This window comes from Panthera onca, chromosome B2 (assembly GCF_046562875.1).
Source record: "Panthera onca isolate mPanOnc1 chromosome B2, mPanOnc1 haplotype 2, whole genome shotgun sequence".
NCBI classification, from domain to species: domain Eukaryota; kingdom Metazoa; phylum Chordata; class Mammalia; order Carnivora; family Felidae; genus Panthera; species Panthera onca.
Genome location: NC_138343.1, coordinates 74,513,790 through 74,531,398, shown reverse-complemented (window position 1 = coordinate 74,531,398; position 17,609 = coordinate 74,513,790). Strand labels below are relative to the sequence as shown.

Here is a 17,609-nt window from a genome sequence, read left to right as displayed (position 1 = left end):
AACCTATTACAGTCAATTTTTTTCAACTAAATATGGGTGTTTAAAAATTAACTAAGCTTTACTACCCAGGTGAGTGATCTAGGAACCATTATAGTGTTATTTAGAGGAGTATGTATATACAGCTGGAAAGTACTGCATGAGGGTACAAAGTTTTATTTTAGACATGAGCCAATAAAGAAGTTGAGCTATGTAATTATGTTTAAAAGCACAAAAACTGCTCTGCGATCTGTGAAAGCCTGTATGTCAAAGTAGTAAAATTAAAACTGTGAAGTCTCTATGACCGTAAAGCATGATGAGGAAAACTCAGTCTTCATTCTAAATAAATTTTACATTAATATTGTTCAGCATCTTTGGGGTTATTATAGGTAGGAAGCCAATTAAAGGATGGAATAACATCAGATTTTCATTGCTATGAACTATCAGTTTTTCAAATTGAAGATTAAAAGATTAAATTCCAAATGTATGTAAAATATCATTACCATCAATACCATAATCAGGAAGCATTTACTGTGCACCCGCTTTGTGTAGAGGGGATTAGTAATAGGTTTCAGAGCCCCTAGAGTAATTAGGGGGAAGAATCGAATAGCACTTAGTACTCTTTTATCTCACGCAGTACAACTATTTTACAGATGAGGAAACTGATATACAAAATAATTTCTCTAAATTCATTCAGCCTGGGTGGTTCAGTTGGTTAAGTGTCTGACTTCAGCTCACGTCATGATCGCATGGTTCATGAGTCTGAGCTGCATCGGGATCTCTGCTGTCAGTGCAGAGCCTGCTTTGGATCCTCTGTCCCCTCTCTCTCTGCCCCTCCCCATCTTGGCGTGCTCTCTCAAAAATAAATAAACCTTTAAATTCATCCAGCTAGTAAACAGGTTGAGCTGGAATCCACATAAGAATCCAAATGCCATGCTCTTAGTCATTACATCACTGCATTAAGTCACAATATTTTCAAGAATAGTAGCGAGTTTCTGTCTTAAAATATTGATGACAGTAGCCTGAGAATTTTGCCTCATATATAAGCGTGGGGTCAGACAACTGCACGTTCCCTTTCTGTACCAGTTACCACATTGTATGATGATTTCAAGATGTGAATAAAGATTTGAGGCTTAGAATTTGGCAGGGTCTGTTTGAGGATCACTCAAGGGTACTTATTACTTGTTTCAGGAACAGCATCTGTCGCAGTGGCAGGGATCCTTGCGGCTCTTCGAATAACCAAGAACAAACTGTCTGATCAAACAATACTCTTCCAAGGAGCTGGAGAGGTACCTGCCTTATACAGTCTTATGTTCTCTGAAACTAATGAGTGGAATTTATCTTAATTATTCATTAATTTGAAGTTCAGGGTATTCTTTTAAGTTTTTAGTAGACTGCATCTGTAGGTTTTATTGAAAGATTTCCAAAAGTAAGTATTGAGGCATTTTAATTTTTCATAAGGAGGCATAGCGATAGTTTTCAGTCTTAAATTTGTAAGATAATCAAATGGTGCCATGGGTTTCTGTTTTACATATTTAAGGTGCCATGTGGGAACAGAGAAGTTTCCAGTGTGTGATTATGTATAAAAGCCTTTAAGGATTTAAGCTGTTGTATCTGATGAATTTAGTATCCTCCAGTTTCACATATGAGAGTTTCCTTGACTCACAAGTCAATGCACACATAGATCACTATATGCAAGTTTTTAAGAAAAAAAATTGAAATGGAGATTCGTCATGCATTATAACTGTTTACGTGCAAAAGCACCAAAACATTTACAACTGCTGGAAGGAGATGGCAGCAAGACAAAAGTGGACTGTTTTCTGTCCTCCTTTGCTATGAGTTAATCATTTGAAGAAAGAAAACTAGACTCCAGTGATAATAATTCACCCCCAACAATAGGAATTAAAATGTCAATTGAGTTTGAACTTCTTGTGAGAAAACTGCCCAAATTATTTGGAATTATAGAATGTAATGAATGGAGAAATACTTTGTGGCTGTATATATCTTAAGAAGCTTTACAATTTCAAATTGAATAGGATTATGAATAAGTGTAATACACTGGTCGAAATTGTATATATTGTGTTTGTTTTGATTTTACTTGTTCTTAAAATATGCAAAGCTAGAACTTAAATGCCAAGATGTAAACCTTTTAAAGTATTCTGATGTAAATCACAAATTCGTTTTCACATCAAAATAAAATCAAGGCTAAATTATAGCTTATTAAAATTTGAGTTTTTATTTGTGTCGATGTTACATGCTGTATTTAATTTTAGTAAATTTCTTCTTTGAATTCAAATTGTTTGAATTTCCCAAGCGTTTTGATGAATGGCACAGGCCAGTTCTTGATACTCAGCAGGGCAGAGGTATTCATGGTTGGATGACTCAAAACTGCCACTTGTTTGTCCCTGAAAAGGTTTCGGACATTCACCGATTATCACAAAATTCATCAAATACCAAAGAAGTAGATTCCTTTAATCTTGCAAGAGATTTCACAGTACTTTCTTTGTCCAAATTAATGGAGTAAATAAATGCTTGGGGACAGAGATTTTATATGTTTTATTCTATTGCCTAATTGGTCAAGTTCCCATCCAAATGACCAGGCTTCATTCTTCAAATTCAATTAGAGGATCTGGAGCCCAACAATGAACAATACAGTCCAATGAGCAAGGCTGACCAGTTCATTATTTTAGGGTCAATATTTGCTTGTTGAAGCAAATCTTAATTGCATTAACAGGATTAAAGATGATGACAAGGATATCACTGGTTTATCTGTGGCTAAAAAGCAAGCCACATAATAGTGGTTCTGTTGTGATAAGAAGAGTAAACAGTTGTCCTTTAGCTTAACCCGAATGTGACAAAAATACTTTGCTCCCAGTACAAATGAATGAATATAACTCTTTAGGTCAATGGAGCCGTTTTGTTCTTTCTTGTTAATAAAGATCTAATGGAGTGAAACATTACGTGGAACAACTTTTTAAAGTTTGTGTTCATTACCTCCTTCTCAGGCTGCCTTAGGGATTGCACACCTGATTGTTATGGCCATGGAAAAAGAAGGTTTACCAAAAGAGAAAGCCATGAAAAAGATCTGGTTGGTTGACTCAAAAGGATTAATAGTTAAGGTAAGAATCTGTCAGTTTTAACTAGAATAAAAATTAATGTGCCATTCTGGCTGCCCATCTCAAAGACTACAACTGCTTCCACCCACCCTACCCCAACACCATGTGAAAAGAGTAGCCATTACACATGAATGACCGTGTCATACAATAATACTGATTACTCTTCTGAAAATGAAGCTTGTGGCTCAGCTGTAGAATCTGCCTGTAGTGTACGTAGGCCCTTTACAACTCTGTGGATCGTCAGGCCACTTGAATTAGTTTGCACATGAGGCAGTTTGATAGTGACACAACTGAAACACCTAGCTATAGGTCCTTTTACTAAGGGCTATCTGCAAAATGCACACTAGCTGGAATAAAAAAAGAACAAACAATGAAATAGCCCCTCTTTTGCCGCTTTCTCTCAACCAAAGTCTTGAGGGCTTCAATGAGAATTCCTGAAGGGGCGTTAATAAATGGGCTGTTACAGTGTTAACTGACAAAGTCATTTCCCCAGCTGTAATAGAGATAACAGGACCTACTTCATAGGTTATTATGAGAACCAAATAAGACTAAGAATGTGACCATGTTGCTACATAGTTATAGGGCATTAATATTACTTCTACCTTCTGTGCACATTAATCACTCTTCCTTAAACTGCCAGAAAAAATACTTGTAAATCCCCTTTCTACATGGAAATGAATTTTTAAAATAACCAGTGATAAGCATAGGCTTCAGGAATTTAATATAGAAACAAATGTGAATGTGAACAAACTTTCTGGAAAACTATCTTATGTGTATCCAAAGCCTTTACAAGTTTATGCTTCTGATCCAATAGAATTGTAAGAATACGTCCTATAGAAATAGAGATGTACACAATGTTTTTTGTTTTTTTTCTTTTTAAATTTTTATTGAAATTCATTTAGCCAACATACAGTATATTTTTAGTTTCAAGTGTACACTTTAGTGATTCAGCACTTTCATACAACACCTGATGTTCATCACAAGTGCCCTCCTTAATCCCCATCATCTATTTAACCCATTCCCCCAGCCACTTCCCCTCTGTTTGATCTCTCTAGTGAAGACAGTTTCTTGGTTTGCCTCTCTCTCTCTCTCTCTCTCTCTCTCTCTCTCTCTCTCTCTCTTTTCCTCCCTATGATTTTTGTTTTGTTTCTTAAATTCCAGATATGAGTGAAATCATGGTATTTGTCTTTCTTTGACTGACTTATATCACTTAGTATAATAGTCTCTGGCTCCAGCCACATCATTGCAAATGGCAAGATTTCTTTCTTTTCTATGGCTGAGTAATATTCCATTGTGTGTACATGTACATCTATCTATCTATCTATCTCTACATACATATATGTACACACCACATCTTTTTGCTTGCCTTAAATTTTTTAAAAATTTAAAACCACACATCTTCTTTATCCATTCATCAGTCAGTGGACACTTGGGCTGTTTCCATAATTTGGCTATTGTAGATATGCTGCCATAAAAATTGGGATGCATGTATCTCTTCAAATTAGTATTTTTGTATTCTTTGGGTAAATACCTAGTAGTGCAATTGCTGGATTACAGGGTAGTTCTATTTTTGACTTTTTGAGGAACCTCCATATTGTTTTCCACAGTGGCTACACGAGTTTGCATTCCCACCAACAGTGCAAGAGGGTTCCCTTTTAGCCACATCCTCGCCAACACCTGTTGTTTCTTGTGGTATTGATTTAGCCATTCTAGCAGGTGTGAGATGATATCTAATGGTAGTTTGTTTGTTTTTTTTTTATTTAAATCCAAGTTAGTTAACATATAGTGTAGTAAGGATTTCAGGAATAGAATTTAGTGATTCATCATTTATATAGAACACCCAGTGCTCATCTCAACAAGTGTCCTCCTTAATGCTCATCACCCATTTAGCTCATCCCCACACCCATCACCCCTCCAGCAACCCCCAGTGGGTTCTCTGTATTTAAGAGTCTCTTATGATTTGTCTCCCTTTCTGTTTATATCTTATTTTTTGCTTACCTTCCCCTATGTTCATCTGTTTAGTTTCTTTTAGAACTTTTTTTTTTCAAATGTTTATCCATTTATTTTTGAGAGAGAGAGAGCACACAAGCAGGGGAGGGGCAGAGAGGGAGAGGTAGACACAGAATCTGAAGCAGGCTCCAGGCTCTGACCTGTCAGTGCAGAGCCAGACACAGGGCTCGAATCCAAGAATGGCAAGATCATGACCTGAGCCGAAGTTGGATTACCAACCGACTGAGCCACCCAGACGGCCATCTGTTTTGTTTCTTAATTCCACACATGAGTGACATATCTCATAGTAGTTTTGACTTGTATTTCCTTGATGATGTGTGATATTGAACATCTTTTCACATGTCTGTTGGCCCATCTGTATGTCTTCTTTGGAAAAATGTCTAGTCATGTCTTCTGTCCATTTTTTTAATTGCAGTGTTGTTTTTTGGGTGTTGAGTTTTATAAGTTCTTGGTATATTTTGGATAATAACACTTAATCAGATATGTCATTTGTAAATATCTTCTCCCATTTTGTAGATTGCCTTGTAGTTTTGTTGATTGTTTCCTTTGCTGTTCAGAAGCTTTTCTATTTTGATGAAGTCCCAATAGTTTATTTTTGCTTTGGTTTCCCTTGCCTTAGGGACATATCTAGTAAGAGGTTGCTAGGGCCAATGTCAAAGAGGTTACTACCTATGTTCTTCTCTAGGATTTTGATGGTTTCCTGTCTCACATTTAGGTCTTTCATCCTTTTTGAATTTATTTTTGTGTGTGATGTAATGAACTGGTCCAGGGTCATTCTTGTGCATGTTGCTGTCCAGTTTTCCCAACACCATTTATTGAAGAGGCTGTGTTTTTTTCCATTGGATATTCTTTCCTGCTTTGTCAAAGATTTATTGAGTTTATAGTTGTGGGTTCATTTCTGGGTTTTCTGTTCTGTTCCATTGATCTATGTGTCCATTTTTGTGCCAGACACATGTTTTATGTTTAAGAATGTTATCACAGCATTAATTGTAATAATGATATGTTTTATCATATATAGTCATTATAATAGTAATATGCTGTATTTACCTAAATAGAGGATAACTGTGAAATAATTATGGAATAGCCACATGAATAGAATATACAGGCTTAAAGTTTTTTTGAAAGAACTATAAGTAACATTAAAGGACTAGTAATGTAATGTTAGATGAAAAAAGGAAAACACCATGTTATATGTCACTATTTTGTTTAAAAAACTGAGTTGCATATAGAACTATAGAAGTAAATGTATCAAATACATATTAGTTTAAATCTTATTATTTTTAATGCCTTTCTGTATATTACAAATTCTCTACAGCAATTATGTTAAAGCCAGAAAAAAATTTTAATTAATATAGATAATATTTTCCTTAAAGAGTGTGTGAATAAGTTTTTGTGACAAATGAAAAAGAAGTAAAACAAGACAGGACATACTTTATAACATCTGAAAATCAAATAATAATCATTTTATTAACTTGCCATGTGATTTTTTTATCATATATAAGAAAAACATGAAGTTTAAAATTTCTTGTCTTAGAAACTGCTTTTGCTTTGAAGAATCAGCATAAATAGAAAAGTTTTGCATTCTGGCCACGCAACGTATATTGTGGTCAGGAAATGAGATTTACTGAATGAAATTGCCTCTGGGTCAGGTATTGTACTAGACTCTGTGACTCAGTAAGGCCCTTGATCTTAGAAGGCTTACAGCCTAGTGGGAAAAACTCAAACAAGCCACTATGACTCTACAAGCCTAGTGGGAAAAACTCAAACAAGCCTAGTGGGAAAAACTCAAACAAGTCATTATAACTGTATATGAAAATGTTATAGAAATATGTCCTTGGTGCTAGGGGTGTTGAGGAGATGATGCTTCCACCTGCACTAGAGAGAATAGTGGGAATGTCAAGAAGGGCTCTTAGAAAAGGTGTTTCTTCAGCTCATTTTGAAAGGGAGAGTTGAGTCTCCATGGACATCTTAAACGTCTTCTATCTGAAACTGAGGCAAGGGAAGCAGAATGGAAAGTTCACTAGGAGATCTTGGCTGAATTTGAGGATCATGTCTTTCATCTCTCTGTATCTTCAAAGTCCTACATAGTGTCTAGCGCATAATTGACAATAAATGTTTTGTGAAAAAGTGAATTGATTAATGAATGGCCTTCCAGGCAGAAGACCAACGTTTGCAAAAAAAAAAGATATTTCACTGGGAGAGGCATTTAGAGACTAGGTTTCAAAGGAAACAGATGAACAGTGAGGAAGGCTCTTGAAGCAACTTACTGCTTCAAGCGATTGAAGAAACTTAATGCAGAGGAGTCTTGTGTCTTGTGACTTCTCAGCATTGTTGAAGATGGACTGAAATGAGGTGAAACTGAAAAAAGGAAACTAGTTACAAAGCTGTTGTAATAATACAGATAAAAATTAATTGGTGCCTGAAACAAAGCAATGATTATGAGGGTGAGTAAAAGGCATTTGATTTGGCAGACTTTTAGGAAATAGGATTGTCATACTTAATAGCCCACTAAATATGGGAGGAGAAGAAGGGTAGAATACAGACGGGAATCTAGCAGGACTCCTTGGGTGTCTAGATAAGTGATGTGGCCGTTGTGATAGCAAAGGAAAGGAGAACAGACTAAGAGAAAGGTAATGCAATCCATTTTGGACAGAGCAAGTTTAAGGTACCTGCGCAGATCTCATGGTGCTACCCCCTTGGCAATCAGAGGTTACAAGAATGATGCTCAGGATAAGGATCTGGGCTCCTGGAGACAGATTTCCGCACGTAAAAAGTTGGAGCCATGGTAAAGGCCATACACATTGTGCTGTAGTTAGGGATGTAATAGATTTAAGGACCTAAAAAAGTGAGTCTTTGTGGTTTTCTTTTGTGATTTCTAATGACATTTTTATGTGAAATCTTTATAGAAATGTACCGATTTTAGCATCTCAAATAATTTTAATGTAGACTTACTAAACTGAGACTGCAAATTCCATGGATTATAATACTTGGAATAACTGTGAATTTGTTGCCTAGGCCTAATCAGTCACTCTTACCTCATGTCTTTTACTTGCCAAAATAAAGAACTGCATATATTCTGCTTGCCAAGATAAAGTTACATTTTAAAAGGTTGTTATATATTTAACACCTTGTGCACTATTTAATATAAAAGAAACATGAGGCTTCAATTAACCACTTTTTCTTTCAAGTTTTTAAAAAGTCAAAATTATTATGTTGATTTTTGTTGCAGAACTAATAAATCTTAGTATAGCTAGTAAATTAATGTATCTTGCTTTCAAGTTTACGTGATTTTTTTTGTTTGTTGTCCTTTATCTTTAGTACTTTTACAGCCTCTCCTGAGAACCAATAATAATAATTTATTAATTGTACTAACTGGTAATGTCATTGTTTATAATACACAAAAAAATACCAAATTCATGCTTTAAACACATAAAACCAAAACCTAAAAAGGAAACTGTGAGGTTGCCTCATTTATGGAGTTCTGTCATCATTAGACCAGATGATAATTACTCTGACAGGGAAATGCTACCACAGCCTGCTAGGAAGGCCCTGTCTACAGATGCAGAGAGGGGCCCAGTTCAACTCTGGTAAACTAATGACCTGACACAGAACCAGGCCCGTGCAGTGGGCAAACTGTCCAGGTGGGCATGGATTAGAAAACAAAGCACTTGTGGAAGAGTTCTTCTAGTGCCTGTGTGTAGGAAGGAATAAATACTTATCAGTAACAATCCATAGTTAGTTTTCTAGGCCTGTCCTAGCTCATGAAATGCTAAGCCAAAATCCTGAGGTCTTTGCTGCCTATCCTCTCCAGCCACACCAGAACATCTGAGACTTTGAAAAAGGTAGTAATTCAGTATGGTTAATCATAGCTTCTATCCTGTCCTAAGAATCAGCACAAAATAAGGGAGAGGGGAGATTGAAGAAATAGTAACATTCAAAAGAAATTCTCAGCTATCCATAATACATTTAGTGTAATTAGAGACTCTTGAAAAAAAGAAAGAAACACCATAGGGTTTGAGATTTCTAAGAAGTATCCACGTGCACTTTGCCAAAAGAAGGCAAAAAGCATTTCAGCAAGGGATCCTGGAGAGGGGAATGAACAGAAAAGAAGTCTTCTGTATCCATATCCAACTGATGTGAGTGGTGTAAAGAATCTGGATTCCAAATTAGATTTTGAAAGAAGGAGGAAAATGAGCCATTGGTGCAGAAAACAGAAGTCCAAAGGTATAGGCAGTTGCTTTAATATTGCCAGATCTAGAGGTCACATTTCAATAGTTCTTTTCATCTAAACCAGATTGTCACATCAACTTTGAAAACAGTGAAGAAAATACTTGAAGGGCGCCTGGGTGGCTCAGGCAGTTAGTGTCCGACACTTGATTTTGGCTCAGGTCATGATCTCATGGTTCGTGGGATCAAGCCCGTGTCAGGCTCTGTGATTGGGATTCTCTCCCCCTCTCTCTGCCCCTCCCCCTTTCTCTCTCCCTCTCTCCCCCCAAATAAATAAGTGAACATTAAAAACAAAGAAAATACTTGTACCTTTATTTTTGTCTTTTGATTCTTCTGTTTTTGGCAAGTAGAGTCCTTCAGCAGTGCTAGTATTATCGTTTCATGATTCCTGGCCTTGCTAAGTCAGTGCCAAGAATCGAGCCTTTGGGGGAAAGACTGTGGGTAATCTGTGTTTCTTACTGGGTGGATGTCTTCTGGTCAAGATCTGGCTTCAGTGGCTAGGAGCTGCCAGTGCTGTTGCTACGCCTAAGAAAATAAAGTGTTCACGATGGGCGCCTGGGTGGCTCAGTCGGTTGAGTGTCCGACTCTTGATTTCAGCTCAGGTCATGATCCCAGGGTCGTGGGATCGAGCTCCGTGTCAGGGTCCACACTGAGCTCAGTGTGGAGCCTTTTTAAGATTCTCTCTCCTCTTTCCCTCTGCCCCTGTCCCTGCTCTTCTGTCCCCCTCTGTCAAATGAAAAAAATAAATAAGAAAAGAAAGTAAAGTGTTCATGCTAAAAGTATGCATCTTTGCTTTTCATACAATGTTTATCCATCTTCTTTGTGATTTGCTTCTCATTCCAGGAAATTTAGGGGCTTTAAAGCACATTAAATATTTTTCATTATATCTGAAGTTGTCAGTCAAAAAAGCAGTAATAGAAATCTGTGATTGCTAATTTATGTTATTCTGTAGCTTTTCTTCTTATTAACAGAAAAATCAATTTATACATTTTTTAAAAACGTATCACATATCTTTTTAAAATGCATCTGGTAGAAATGTGACAAATCATTTGGTGCAGTGATTCTAAATATTGGCTGATAATCCTAATTACATGGGAAATTAAAAAAAACATGTATGTACAGATTCCAGGGCTTCATCCTGGACTTGACTTAGAATATCTGAAAGCAAGGTTCAAGAATCTGGCTTTCCTGAAGTGAGTCTGGTGCTCATTTGGCTTTGGATCTCGTTCACTTTCATCACATTGTCATCATCACTAACCCAGACTGCTTTTATAGATGGAGAAATCAACGTCCATGGAAGTATCATAGGGCATGCCCTAGGTCGTGAGGTGAGGGAAGAGGCTGAGGACTATTGTCCTGAACCTTAGTCCCATGTTCTGTGTCCAGCATTTGTAGATGGCGTTTTCTGTGTCTCACCCGGGAGCTCTTTTTTTACCCTTCTGAATACCATTACAAGCTTTCAGAAGTAACATGTATTTATTTGCTGTTGGCTCTTAGAATGCATTCTTCTACTAGTTATTTATTCATGTCCCTAGCCAACAAAATTAATCAGAAATTAATGGCATATTGACAGTAATTACAGTTTTGTAGACAATATTATAAAATACATTTAAATTTTTTTTGAATTTACTGTTTTGGATAGTCTGAGACACTGCACTCAGGAAAATATTTTGAATCATTCAGTTAAAAAAATGGGTATCACGTCTCTGTCACTTTCAGTTTATTCAGCGTCTTCTAAATTCATTTTACAACTTGGATTTGCAGGTCCACATTCAATATAAACAGACTAGATCCCCTTTTGTTTGCATTTTGCAGTCCCAGCACAATTCAAAATGTACCAGGTTGAATTCAGTTATTTCAGCTGCTAAGAAATCATTACTTTTTTTTCTTTTCTCATTTCTCTCTTTTGTTTTTTTCGTTTGGTTTGGTTTGGTTTGGTTTTTTTTGAGAGAGAGAGAGAAAGTGCCAAGTGCACAAGCAGGGGAGAGGGGCAGAGGAAGAGAAGAGTCTAAAGGAGAATCTCCAGGTTGAGCCTGGAGCCCAGTGCGGGGCTCGATCCCACCACTGTGAGATCATGACCTGAGCTGAAACCAAGAGTCCAATGCTCAACCGACTGAACCACCAAGGCTCCCCCAGGCCGTTTTTAAAATAAACAGATCAGTGGCGTCTTTTCCTCTTTCATAGTATTTCTTATTTCCTATTCTTTGATAATTCTGAAAATGTTACAAATGTTCTTTTCTCTCACAATCCTTTCTGTGAGGTTTCTCCTTTCTGCTTAAAGTAATCCACAGGTTAAGACTGATTATATTTAACTGTTATTAAGGAAGAAAACATGATACTAGAATGCAGTAATATAACATTTAAAAGCCAGATCCAGGAAGTATGGTCTTTCTTGGCCATATTCATCATTGGTTACTCCTTTGATGGAGTACAGTTTTTAGTCCTGTAGTATGTAAAATTTTTTTTCTTTTTACATTTATTTATTTTTGAGAAACAGAGTCAGACAAAGCGTGAGCTGGGGAGGGGCAGAGAGAGAGGGAGACACAGAATCCGAAGCAGTCAGCACAGAGCCTGATGCGGGGCTTGAACCCACGAACTGTGAGATCATGACCTGAGCCGAAGTCGGACGCTCAACTGTCTGAGCCACCCAGGCGCCCCTCAGTCCTGTGGTATATAAAGGGGAAGCAAGAGTGTCTGAGAGTTCACTTGAGCCACCTCACTGATAGGGAAGAGAGATGGGTTCAATTAGAACAGATTCAAAATATCTGGGTTCCTCACCTGGGAAAGGAAGACTGTGATTCAGTATCTCTTTTCAAATACACAAAAGATCATTTAAGGGCAATGACACAGAATTGAACAAAAGGAAATTATGTAATAAGCAGGAATTCAGGAATAAAAAAAACACCATTGTTTAAGGATAGAACAGTGGTAAAATTTACACTACTGTGAATCTTAAAAATGTACAGGGGCACCCATATAGCTCAGTCAGTTAAACATCCGACTTCAGCTCAGGTCGTGATCTCGTGGCTTGGGAGTTCGAGCCCTGCATGGGACTCTGTGCTGACAGCTCGGAGTCTGGAGCCTGCTTCGGATTCTGTATCTCCCTTTCTCTCACTCCCCCTCCCCCACTTGGGTTTTCTCTCTCTCTCTCAAAAATAAGTAAAACTTTTTAAAAACCATATAGACACTTTCTTGGTTTTAATGTTTGGTCATTGGCCTTCCCAGAAGATAAGGGCTTCTCAAGGCAAAGTTTCCTCCTGATGGTGTGTGTACTATTTTCAGATACAAAATGAAGAGACTACTAGCCTAAAGATATGTATTAGTTCGATTTTAGGTTAAATTGCTCTCCAAGGAGACCCCAAAATATGTTAACCCAAACAAGTTAAAATGTATTTGTCATCTGATAGGATAGAGGTGGGCAGAACAGAGTCATCTCTGTGTCCATCATCTATCTCTGGGAAAGCAAAGAAGCTTTCCAGGTGTCGCCATCACAGCCACTGGGGAGAGAGGGTGGGGAATGGACCAGGGTTGGGGGGGGGTGTGCTGCATCAGAAGGTGCACACCTCACTTCCACTCCACCCTTTCCAACAGAGATAGTCTCATGCCACTCTACGTTGCAAGGAGGCTAAGAAATACAGTCTCCACCTGGGGAACAATGTGGTTGGCTAAAACTGGAAAATCTTATCATTAAAAAGGAACGAATGAAAAAAGTTTCAAAAAAGAGATTGTACACTTAAAAATTTAAAATTTCATACTGTGTTTTCACGGTAATGTAATTTTTTTTAAAGGATAGCATGAAGTGCCTGGCTGGCTCAGTCAGAAGAGCATGTGACTCTTGATCTCCAGATCATGAGTTCGAGCCCCACACTAGGTGTAGAGATTACAAAGATAAATAAATAAACTTAAAAAAAAATAAATTAAAATTTAAAAAGGAGAGCATGAATATTGATGGACAATTAGAATTCTCTACCATGGCATGAAAAGAATTTCAGAATTTGGATATAAAAGTAATATGACATTTTCAGACACTATAGTAAATTTATTGAATTGTATTTGCATAATACTTATACTTTGTCTGGTGGAAAATCGAAAAGACCAGAAAGCAAACCCTGTGACATGTTGTTTACTCTAAGAGTTACGCATCTTCTCAGTAGCCCTCAAGATTACATAGCATTGCATTGAGGTGACTCTAGCTATTTTGGAACAGGTGAATAAATACCCTGAGATCTCTTTCTCTGTTAGGGAACCTAGCACACGTTAAACAAGTTCTCTTGTCCATAAAAACATTCTGAAATGCAAATCTCCAAACCTTAGAAGAAGTAGACACAGGGCCAAATGTTCAGGAGTAGTTGTAATACACATCTGCATTAGCAAGGAACTGCTGAGGCTGTGGACTCAAGAATCAGTGTCTTAGCCACAGACAGGAAGCTGCCAAATATGGTGGCTGCCACCACCACCATTACTCAGCACACCTGTGTGTGGTAGGCTAGATACTAGAGACCACTGCTTTTGCCTAAAAACAAACAAGCACTACCACACGCTTCCAGAAGAGCCACATGGCTTCTACTTCAGGATGTGCGTTTTCTCCTTCAAGGTCCTACGAAGGTATGTCAGCGTGGTGACTGCTGTGTCAGAAGTAGAAACTCAAACTTCAAGATATAGTTTAGCCCTTTAACCTCAAGTGTACAGGAAGCCACACTAGAAGCAATTTAGAGTTCTGTGGTATTTGCCATAAGAGCCTCAGGTAGATGTTAGTCTAACATCTTGCCTTTATATTTGATATTGAGTATATGCATTTCTGGGAAAGAGCAACAAGCCAAAATGCTGTTGTGTTTATGTTGGAAGCTAAAAGTTATTATTCCCAGGAAATATGTCTCACCAAGCTGCAACTTTATTGAATACCTGTTCTAGAAATTTCACTGTAGTGAGAACAAAAATAGTTGTGAATTTTAGCTCATACTACTTCCAGAAATAGTTTAGAAATAATTTAGATAGTTAAATACTGTAACCATCAAATGGTTCCAAATTCTTATTCCTACCCAAAAACCAGAATTTTTCATTCTTTTCCAATAATGCAAGATTTTTTTTTTTTTTTTGCCACATAACTAAGCAGTAATAAGAGCATTGAGGATTGCAAAAGCATTCTTTTCATTAAATCATTTCAGGGAAAGGAACCTCTTATTCCCAAAGCAGCAAATAGTAATAATGAGTAAAAAGAAATGATGGAATATATAATCAAAATTTAAATTATCCTCTGTATCACCCAGCTATTGCTGAGTTATCAAAAGCTACAATATCTCAGTGACATACAGCAATAATGATTTATTTCTCACACACCTGAGGGTCAGGTGGAGCAGCTCTGATGATGTTGGCGGGGTGGCTCTAAGCTGTAGTTTGGGTCCAGGTCTTTTTCACAAGGTTCTCATCTTCAGTGGACCATCAGGCTACCCAGGTTATGCACGTTAAAGCACAAATGGCAAAGGCACAAGAGAATGAGCAGAAACACCAGTTACTCTTAAGGCCTAAGGTTGGCACACTTTCATGTCAGCGTACATTTTATTGACCAAAGAGAATCACATATTCAAGTCCAAAGAGAAGGGGTGGGAAAGTATAACTTCTTTTTGTGGAAGGAACTGTCAAGTTACGTTGCAAAGAACATTGACACAGGAAATGGATGCTGAGGAATTGGGGCCTAAATCAAAGTCTTAATTATCAAAATATTTAGAGGAAATTCTGTGGTACTCCAAGGCTTCTGTTTCTTTCATTTGTGACTAATAAATTATCATTGGCCTAGCTTTTGTTTATATACTAGGATAACGTTTTATTAATCTCCATAATTGAGATATGTAAATGAAATAGACTTCCTGGCTGAGAAGATAAGAGAGGGGAGGAGGATGCTACCAGGTAGCTCCTCCCCCCAATTTGGTGAGAGTTGTAAACATTTCAGTGTTGTCATAGATTTCTTTGTATTATTAAATAGCAATTTAAAAAAATCTTGTCTCATAAATACAGTGTTTACTCATGGAATCAGTCTAGGTTTGCATAAACTACTTGTTAGACCCATGACTAATTTTAAAAAAACCTATGATAATAGATAGGTTTTATTGATAAAAGTGGCAACTGAATTTATATGATTTTTGACTTTTTCTTCATAAAGAAGATGAATAAGAATATGGTCTAATATACTCAATTTAATATAACTGGAGACTAGTAAGGAATATGAAATAGTAATCTTCAAATTTGATTCTGAGTGAAATAAGATTTTTTCTCGATATATAATTGATGTATAAGTTTGTGTCAGTTTTAGGTATACAGCGTAATGATGCAAAACTTGTGTATATTCCAAAATGATCACCACAGTAACTCTAGTTAACACTTATCATCACACATAGTTACAAATGTTTTTTTCTTGTGATAAGAACTTTTAAGATCTATTCCCTTAAAAACTTTCAAGTATACAATACAGTATTAACTATAGTTGCCAAGCCATACATTATCCCCAGGACTTACTTATTTTGTAACTGGAAGTTTGTACCTTTTGACCACCTTCACCCATTTTGCCCTCTGTCTCCCAACTCCTCACCTCTGGCAACCGCCAATCTTTTCTCTGAATCTGTAAGTTCAGGCTTTTTTTTTTTTTTTTTTTTTTGGTTCCTTTTTTAGTTTCTACATATAAATGAAATCATATGGTATTTATCTTTCTTTGTCTGACTTATCTCACTTGGCATAGTGCCCTCAAGGTCCATCCATGTTGTTGCAAATGGCGATATTTCATCATTTTTTGTGGCTGAATAATAGTGTGTGTGTGTGTGTGTGTGTGTGTGTGTGTGTGTGTCTTGTTTTTAATCCATTCATCCATCTATTCATGGACACTCAGGTTGCTTCCATGTCTTGGCTCTTGTAAATAACACTGCAGTGAACATGGCATACAGGTATCTTTTCTATTTAGTGTTAAGATTATTTTTCACAGTGTCTCAGAAGAAAAGGTAGGATAAATAACTTTTTAGAATGCAGAAGTGACTAACAGTAAATTCTATTCTTAGGAAGCTATTCACTCTAATATCCTGCTCATAATAGAAAACAATAATATAGAAACAGCACTTTACAGAAGACTAAGAAAATATACCAAAATTATAGCTGTTGGTATTATGACTTTTTTTCTTCCTCACAATAATTTTAATTACAACAGCTAATGTTAAGCTATTGTTTAAAACTGGCACAATCCTGGGGTGCCTGAGTGGCTAGGTTGGTTGAGTCTCCAACTCTTGATTTCAGCTCAGGTCATGATCACAGTTTGAGCCCTGCATCGGGCTCTGCACTGACAGGGTGGAGCTTGCTTGGGATTCTGTCTCTCCTCCCCCCCCCCCCCCCCCCCCCGCCCCTGCTCTCTCTCTCTCTCCCTCTCTCAAAAGCAAATAAATAAACATTAAGAAAATTTGCACAATCCTAAGTACTTTAGATGTATTGTTTGATTTAATTTGTAAACAACCTGATGAGGTAGAAATTCTTTCTTTCTTCCTTTTTCTTTTTTTCCCTCCCTCCCTGATTTTTTTCTTTCTGTTGAGGTATAGTTGGCACACGGTGTTACATTAGTTTTAGGTGTACAACATAGTGATTCATCAACTAGACTGTGCTGTGTGCTCACCACAGGTGTGGCTAACATCTGTCACCATACAACACTATTACGATACCATTGACTATAATTCCTATGTGGTACCTTTCATCCCTGATTTATTCATTTCATAGCTGCGATCCTCTACCCCCGGTCCCCTTCACCCATTTTGTCCCTCCCTCCTCCCCTCTGGCAACCATCACTTTGTTCTCTGTATCTGTGGGTCTCTTCCTGCTTTTTTGTTTGTTCATTTGTTTTGTTTTTTCAATTCCACATATAAATGAAATCATATGGTATTTGTCTTTCTGTGTCTGACTTACTTCACTCAACATAATACCCTCTAAGTCCATCCAGGTCACAAAGGGAAAAACCTCATTTTTTTTATGGCTGAGTATTGCTCCTTTGTATATTTATTACCACATCGTCTTTAAGGTAGAACTTACCATCTTTATTTTACAGATGAGGAAGCGAGTGCAGCAAATAGGTTCATATGCTGCAAGTGATCTGTAATTCACATGTACAGTATTTTAAAAATGGAAATAAAATGATAATAACCTTTTAAAGCAAGAAAATTGTACCATCTTTAGAGCAACAATTTGTAAACAACCTGACCTATACCATTTGTAAACCTTTTTCTCCAGGACTGTACCATGCTGTATTATTGGAAG

At 37.1% G+C, this 17,609-nt stretch overlaps 1 protein-coding gene across 1 annotated transcript in view; it reads left to right on the top strand.

Moving 5' to 3' along the window:
- The window catches only part of ME1 (malic enzyme 1), a 190,553-nt gene that overhangs the window by 154,393 nt on the left and 18,551 nt on the right, over positions 1-17,609 (top strand). The window contains exons 8-9 of the mRNA XM_060616066.3: positions 1,168-1,265; positions 2,982-3,095. Of these exons, the coding sequence (XP_060472049.3) occupies positions 1,168-1,265; positions 2,982-3,095 (212 nt within the window). The remainder of the gene's footprint in view (positions 1-1,167; positions 1,266-2,981; positions 3,096-17,609) is intronic.